General features: G+C 54.2%; 3 protein-coding genes across 3 annotated transcripts; 1 reads left to right on the top strand and 2 right to left on the bottom strand.

Moving 5' to 3' along the window:
• Positions 1-139: 139 nt before the first annotated feature.
• On the bottom strand, positions 140-995 carry UMAG_11094 (uncharacterized protein; the record flags this gene model as incomplete). The annotated part of the gene is made up of 3 exons (XM_011391799.1): positions 140-267; positions 483-704; positions 836-995. 3 exons carry the CDS (start codon positions 993-995, stop codon positions 140-142), a joined length of 510 nt encoding a protein of 169 aa, XP_011390101.1.
• Positions 996-3,446: 2,451 nt separating this feature from the next.
• UMAG_03511 (40S ribosomal protein eS8) lies at positions 3,447-4,079 on the top strand (the record flags this gene model as incomplete). Its single annotated transcript, XM_011391652.1, has 1 exon — positions 3,447-4,079. One exon carries the CDS (start codon positions 3,447-3,449, stop codon positions 4,077-4,079), a length of 633 nt encoding a protein of 210 aa, XP_011389954.1.
• A 547-nt stretch (positions 4,080-4,626) lies between these two features.
• UMAG_11095 (putative valine--tRNA ligase) lies at positions 4,627-7,908 on the bottom strand (the record flags this gene model as incomplete). Its single annotated transcript, XM_011391800.1, has 1 exon — positions 4,627-7,908. The coding sequence occupies one exon, from the start codon at positions 7,906-7,908 to the stop codon at positions 4,627-4,629; it is 3,282 nt and encodes a 1,093-aa protein (XP_011390102.1).
• Positions 7,909-8,156: the final 248 nt, after the last annotated feature.

The raw sequence follows: 8,156 nt of genomic DNA on the forward strand, positions 1-8,156 counted from the left end.
AAAGGTAGGACCAAGAGGAAGCTGAGATGGAAGAATGGATGTGCGATGTCGGCAAGCACCAATCTAGTATTCACCACTCGCAGACACAAGAGGCTGTAGTTGGAACTACTGATGATGCTATCTGCAACCGCTTTTTGGATCAGAGGCGAGAAGCGCGAGAGCCAGCAAGCGCAACTGCAACTGCAACTGTAACCGCAATCGGTTGTTCCGATTTCGCCGTGAATAAGGCCAGGGAAGCGGCGGTTGAAGGTAAAATTGGCAATTGGTCTGCGCGTTGGTGTCGGTATGACTGTCCAACTGCGCTGCTTCAGCGATGATCAAGTCTTTGGCAATCGTGATAGTTAGAATCGCGATTTGATCAGCTGAATTCGTGAAACCGTGAATTGCGTATGCGCGACACCAAGCATGCACGATCCTGGCATCGCTCCCGCTTGGCTACTGCTGTGCACTTTCGTGATTGTTCGTCTTGCCGCTGCACTCACAACGCTGTCCGTTGTCGTAATTCCCGATTGTGGCGCTCGCCGCCACTGCATCTCTTTCACGTCTTGCTTTGTTTGTCTCGGTGAAACGCAACGTGCGCGCAACGTACAGCTTTTTTGACCAGACCCCCTGTTCTGGGCTGTGGCCCGCCACCAGGCGTCCGCAGCATGTGGAACGGGGAGCGTGCTCGCTTGAGTCACGTTGGAGCAACACGTTGGACTTGGCTGAATGTAAGTCCAGCTAGTCTAGCTATCATTCGTAATGTCATGTAAGCTCTCGGGCTCACTCGGGCTGTACCTCCTCAAAGTGCTAAAACTATTCGTGATTGTGAGTCACGAACGGTCTCGCCACTCACGACTGTCACCCTCGCAGCTCGCTCTATCCATCAAAAGACGGAGCAGCAGCAGCCACGCGCTTACCGAGTTCGGCAAGGCGCTTGACCCTTGACTTTCGTTGCTGCACCAGCGAGTGATTAAGATGATGAACAGCTGCGGCCAGCACGCGAGGAGAGACATCGCTGGCAAGGGGTTTGCTTAAATGACCTGGTGAGCTTTCTGTTTGTTTTTTCTTCTTTTTTTATAACTAAGTTTAATATTTATTAAGACAAGAGCACCAAGCAGGGTCCACTCTGTCCTAACTCCGTCCCACGCTAACATCACTAACTTGACTGTTCGGGTTGGTCCGAAATTGAAGAAACTTGAACTTGTCAATCACGAATGCAGCAACCATATTCATGATCGACTTGATCACAGCAATTGCGTTCACCAATGCTGCGATGCGACACTTTCGGATCGGACCGCGCTCTGTTGTTTCTGATTGAGTCTAGTACACTGTCAATGAGCCCCTTGGTTGCGCGTTACCCAAGCCTCGCTTCCACCTCGACGCTAAAAGGGTTGAGCCTCTCTTCCTCCAACACCGCCCGCTGTGAGTTACCCTTGGCCAACCTCGGCCGTTGCAAATGGTTGGCTGTCCTCATTCATTTGCGAGATGACGATTGCACGATCGCTTGCCCGGCTTCGTGCGAGTTTCATCAGCTGAGTAGACATTCAGATTCCTGGTGCCAATCATGACACGGACGTGGTAGGGAACACACTTACATTTTTGCGAGTGTCGACTGGACCAGCTGTACTCACATTCCTTCAAATGACCCTTGATCCACAATCCATCAACGTGACCATGTTCCTGTAGATGCTTCTTCCACAGCGTCGACAGGTCTCACACGTGCCATATGTCTCGACATTTCTCTCGGTCCCAACAACTTTCCATCTCGTCGTGCAAGCGCTCACTGCCGCCGAATCCTTCCCAAGCTCAGCAAAGCGAGCGAAGATTCACAATTCGTGATTGTAATCACAGAATTAAGTTAATGCCCCCACAGAGCTGCACAGAGGCGTGCCAACCCTGACGCACGATTGGAATGTGACATGCACAGAATCCTCCTAAGAGGGTCTAACAACCCATGTAACGATATCATGAATGTTAGACCGGTGTCTCCATGCCTGTTTACTAATTTCGAAAAATTGAATCATCGGCCGGCCATGCCTTTGAGATCACGTGAGTTCAGATAACAGAATGCAAGAAAGAATCGTAGGGGACCCAACAGCGAATACAAATCTCGAATTCAAAATACAATTAGCTCTGGAGACAAGGCAGCAGAGCAGTCGAACCACAAGATCCACCAGCAAAGCCTGAGAGTAGCGAATGCGAAACAATTGGCAGAGAGAAAAGCCTTCGCTCTGGATGGACAGTTTGCGAGCCAAGAAAGAACTGTCAATGGCAATGGAGGTGAGTGAGCGCAAGCAGGCAAGAAGGCCAGAGCCCGAGACTGGGACAAGTTTGTGCTTTCTGTGGTGGGCTTGCTGCTTCCAGTGCGTGGGTGTGACTGGCTGCGCCAAGTCGAATTCGTGATGTACACCTCCTCCTTCTTCCTTCTCTCTAGGTCCCTTCTCATATCCTCAAGACACACAATCAAGGTAAGCTTTGCCACTCGCATACTTGGCAGACACGATAGAACTTGCAACGACGACGCCGACGACGCCGCTCGACCATGACAGCAGCCTCACACACAAGCCCGGAAGCCCAGAGACGTACCATCTACAGACACATTGTTGCCAGCTATAGCAGACTATCGACAATTGCAGCACAGATGGTGCATATCAGCACACTATATCAATTGCTCAGCGTCGCACATCACCATCCGACGCAGATGCATCGCCAGAATCTTCTATGTTTGGCAGCAATTTACAACCATCAGGCTCGTTTCACGCTGCTCCAACCCCCGCAAAATATACATCCTCAGCAGCACAGACACACAGTCACGTATCAGGCAGGATAGAAGATGGATTGGTGCATAGGCTACTGGTAATTTGGAAGATGATCTGGTTCGTGCCAAGGTCGTAGCGCTCCTTCCAGATTGATGGAACAACAGACTATAGAACGGCTGTCGATGCTTATTGCTAAATGCGGCCATGGTAGTGAGGTGAACGGCGTTGACAGCGCGATACATTCGACAGATTATGTGGCAGAGCCAAAGGGACAGTAATAAAAGCGACGAAGGCACATGGTCAAGAAGGGAGAAGATATTCTTAAACATGCCCCCGTTCTCCCTGCTGCGTCCAACCCAGACGATTCCGGCCAGCATTGCCTTGCATCCGACATATCAATTCGCCGTCTCTAAGACCTCTGTGCCGCTCCGGCCTTCAGCATCCCTTCAGTAGCACTTCGCATCGCACATCTTTCGAGTGTCTGCAATGGTCTCCGTATCTGCTTCCGTCTCGGCATGCTGCGCGTTGTCTCATGCCATCCAGCTGTGCTCGTCCCGTCCCAAGTCGGCGCGAGGTCTCAGCCTTCCGTTCTGAGGACAACACAAAGCTGACCGTCATTTATTCTGTTTTGCTTGGCCTTATTTCGACTGGTTCACTGCTCTTTCGCTCGCCTTGTGCATCGCCAACTACAACTACAGATTCAACATGGGTATCACTCGTGACTCGCGACACAAGCGATCGGCCACCGGTGCTCGCCGCGCCTACTACCGTAAGAAGCGCGCCTTCGAGCTCGGTCGTCAGGCTGCCAACACGCGTATCGGTGCCAAGCGCATCCACACTGTCCGCGTTCGTGGTGGCAACCTTAAGCACCGCGCTCTGCGTCTCGAGTCTGGCAACTTTGCCTGGGGTTCCGAGCACATCACTGCCAAGACGCGTGTTCTCGGTGTCGTCTACAACGCCTCGAACAACGAGCTTGTGCGTACCAACACGCTCGTCAAGGGCTGCATCGTCCAGGTCGACGCCACCCCTTTCCGCCAGGCTTACGAGAAGCACTATGGTCAGCCCGTGACCACCAAGCGTCGTGCTGCTGGTCAGGGTGCCGCCGAAGCCAACGCCGACGAGGCTAAGCTTTCCAACAACGTCACGCGAAAGCTCGAGAACCGCCGCAAGGAGGGTAAGCTCGATTCGCTCGTCGAGCAGCAGTTCGGTGCCGGTCGTCTCTACGCCGCCGTCTCGTCGCGTCCCGGTCAGTCGGGTCGCTGCGACGGTTACATCCTCGAGGGCAAGGAGCTCGAGTTCTACGTCCGTCGTCTTAAGGCTTCCAAGGGCAAGCAGTAGATGTAAGAATTTTCTGCGGTCCTTCATTTACACTAGCATTCCCTTTCATCTCTTCTTTTTTTGTATACTGTTCACCCAGTCCGAATCCGATCGGACACCCTTCACAGTGCTAACGGTGTTATTTCGCCACTAGCATAGCCGGGAGCATCTTGCACCAGCACCATCCGTGTCGCATACACACCCACCACCACCCAAAAAAATCCCAGGCTTCAATGCAAAGCACCATGCAATCCGCTCTCTAGTCGTAGATGTTGTTACTTTGTGATTGTGTGAAGAGCGTGGTTTACATCCGCGCGTGTCGTGCGAAGCAGTTGATGGCTCTCATGTGAGTTGGTCTTGCTGAGCCGCTCTTTTTGAGACAGGGTTGTTCCGCATCGTGCACTTGAAGCTCTCCTCTTCCACTTTTCGGTATTACTCAGGCGACAAACACGGCCTTCTGACACACGTGATACACGCTCGTTCACAACCGCACATAACACAGGCAATTTCACGTTTTCAGACATGACGAGGTTACTCTTGAAACACTGTATACGTACATGAGGTAAGGCTAGTCGTCCCTGATACTTTCAAACTGACGCTTAGCAGCCTCCATGGCGGATCTTTCAGCTTGCAAAGCCTTGAGCTTCTCCTTCGTACTCTCCTTGACGTCCTCGGGCATCCTCTCCCATTCCTGAGGCTTGTTCATTGCGGCGCCGACCTTGTCCAGACCGACCTGGTTGAGCGTGAGTTTCTTGTCCAATTTCGCCAGCTCCTGGTCGATGTTGACCAGACCTCGGATCAGAACGTGCGCATTAAGGCGCGACGAGATCGAGGATACTGCACAACCTTTGGGAACGTCAGCGGCCGACGAAACCACGCTGACGCGCGTGCAGCCTTTGACGAGCGTAGCAACCACCGCCGACGACTCGTTGAGAGTCGAAGAAAAGTCAGAATCGGCCGTTTCGAGGAATACCTGCACATCTTTGAGCAAGTTGTAATCCGTGCACATTCCACGGATCGCTCGAACCGCCGCAAACACCTCCTCAAATGCCACCTCGGCAGGCATGTCGTCTCGACCAGCCATGTAGACTGGGTAAGTAGCGAGAGCAATACTATCAGCCTTTTCGCCCGAACGACGCGGCAATCGCTGCCACAACTCCTCGGTGACAAACGGCATGAATGGGTGCAAAAGCTTCAGTCCAGCATCGAGACACGTGTACAGCGTCTGCTGCGCGCTAGCCCGAGCCTGGGCGTCAGCAGCCCCGGCGTCCGTGATAGGCTTGATCGCTTCGATGTACACATCGCACAGCTCGTACAGCCAGAAGTTGTAGACAGCCGAGGTGGCAGCCATAAAGTTTCGCTCCTTTAGATTCTCGTTAACAGTCTTGGCGGCCGCGTTGAGCTTGTGCAAGATCCACTTTTCGACCAACGACTCGTTCCCGGAACGCTCGTCACTCGAAGCGGGCTGGAACGAGGCAATGGGCTCGAGCTTGAGAAGCGCAAACTTGGTGGCGTTCCACAATTTGTTGCAAAACTTGCGGTATCCTTCGACGCGAAGGATATCAAGGTTGATGTCACGACCGGCGCTGGTGTAGGCGCAGAGAGCGAAACGAAGAGCATCGGTACCGCACTGAGGAATACCCTTGGGGAAATCTTTCTTCTGACCCTGCGCCGCCTTGGCGATCTCCTTGTCGTCGAGGTTACCCTCCTGAAGCCTGCCGTGCAGCCCATCGAGCGAGATACCCTCGATCACGTCGAGTGGGTCGATGACGTTGCCGAGCGATTTCGACATCTTACGTCCATGCGCGTCGCGCACCATGGCATGACAGAACACCTCCTTGAAAGGCAAAGTGCCAGTCAGATACACACCGAGCATGCACATCTTGGCCACCCAGAAGAACAAAATGTCCCAACCAGTCTCAAGCATCGAAGATGGGTAGAAGTGCTTGAAATCATCCGTCTTCTCCGGCCAGCCCATGATCGAGAAAGGCCAGAGACCCGAGCTGAACCAGGTGTCGAGAACGTCATCGTCCTGCTCGAGCGTAAATTTCTTGCCGCCGGCAAGCTTGGCAGCACGCTCCTGCGCCTGTTGGAGCGTCCTGCCCGAGATCCAGTACTTGTCGTCGCTGCGGTCTTGCAACTCGCCCTCGATGTTGACAAAGTAGACAGGGCATCGGTGACCCCACCAGAGCTGACGCGAGATGCACCAGTCCTGGATGTTTTCCATCCATCGGAAGAATTCCTTTTCGGAAACGGCGGGGGTGATGGTCATGTCACCGGCACGCACACGCTCAATGACCTTGTCTGCGAGAGGCTTGCAGTTGACCCACCACTGAGGCTTCATGAGGGGCTCGATGATGTCGCCGGAACGCGAGCAAATGGGTACCGTCATAGGATTATCCTTGGTCTCAATGTAGCTGCCGATCTCCTTGAGCTTGTCAACCACGGCGCGACGCGCAGAGAAGCGCTTCATGCCGGCAAACTCGCCGCAGTTTTCATTGAGGGTACCGTCCTCGTTGAGAATGTTGATGAACTCGAGATCATGGCGCTTGCCGACCTCGTAATCGTTGGGGTCGTGAGCAGGCGTGATCTTGACAGCACCGGTTCCAAACTCCATGTCGACGATGATCGAATCAGCGACGATGGGGACCTTTCGACCGGGGACGAACGGGTGAATGACGTTCTTGCCGTGCAGGTGCTTGTACCTCGAATCGTCCGGGTGGACAGCGACGGCGGTATCACCAAGCATGGTCTCGGGACGGGTGGTAGCCACAACGATCTTCTCGTCGCTGCCTTCGATCTGGTACGAGAAGCTGAAAATGACACCGAACTCGATGCGCTCATTGGCAGGGTAGCCAGGCACGTTCATCAACGTACGACCGTTGAGCTGCTTCTGGTCGACCTCGATGTTGGAAAGGGCGGTACTGAGCTTGCAGCACCAGTTGACCAGACGGTTGGCTCGGTAGATGATGCCGTCCTCGTGGAGCTTGCAAAAGGCTTCGGTAACCGCCTTGGAGCGCACTGGGTCCATGGTAAAGGCTTCTCGGGAGAAGTCGTACGAGGCGCCGAGACGACGCATTTGATTCGAGATGCGCGACTGGTAATCGTCCTTCCAGGCAAAGACTTTCTCGAGGAACTTTTCACGGCCATAGTCGTGGCGCGACTTGCCTTCGGTCTTTGCGAGACGCTTCTCGACGACGCTCTGGGTGGCGATACCGGCGTGGTCATAGCCAGGGTTGAAGAGCGTCCTGTAGCCGTTCATGCGGTACCATCGGATCAAGGTATCCTGGATCGAGATGGTAAGGGCGTGACCGATGTGAAGCGAGCCGGTAACGTTGGGGGGAGGTGCAGGGATAATAAACGTCTTCTCGGGGTCGTATGGATCCGACTCGGTGGGCTCTGCGGGCTTGAAGTGGTTGCTCTTCTCCCACCATTGGTACCAGCTCTGTTCGACGTGAAGCGGGTTGTATCCGCTCTCCATGGGACCGGAGAGATCCTTTTTCTCGCCAGGGACAGTGTTGTTGACCCATTCGGGCTCCTGTTTGACTTCCTTCTTGGGCTTCTCCTTCTTGGCTGCACCCGAGCCGGCGGCGTTCTGTGCGGGCTTATCGCTTTTAAGAGCGTCTTTGGCCGCTTGTTTGGCCTCCTTCTCTTTGAGCTTGGCGAGTTTCTTCATCGCACTTTTTGTGAGAGGCTGACCGTCTGGGCCGAGAGGAGTATCTGCGGACGGGGAGGCAGCAACGTCAGCAGCAGCAGCAGTAGCAGCGGTGGCGTCATTCTGGGACGAGCCAGATGGCTGTTGCTGCTGCTCAGGCGCGGCAGCAGTTGGTGTTGGTGTAGCAGACGACATGTTGCGAGAGATGAGGCGGTGGGCGGTTGTGGGTGGCGAAAAGCTGGGGCGGACTCTCTGAGACAAAGCTAGATCCGTGACTCTGGTGCTTGGCGCTGTGACGATGCGCAATGCCTGCGCGGATAGTGAACGATGAACGAAGACGACAGAGAGCAGGGGTCGAATCCGTGACAGCATGCAAGACGGACTGCGGGAACCAAGGTTGTCCTTTTGCAGGTGATGTGGAGGCGAGGTGCGAGCGGTCGGTA

This window comes from Mycosarcoma maydis, chromosome 9 (assembly GCF_000328475.2).
Source record: "Mycosarcoma maydis chromosome 9, whole genome shotgun sequence".
Lineage (NCBI taxonomy): Eukaryota > Fungi > Basidiomycota > Ustilaginomycetes > Ustilaginales > Mycosarcoma > Mycosarcoma maydis.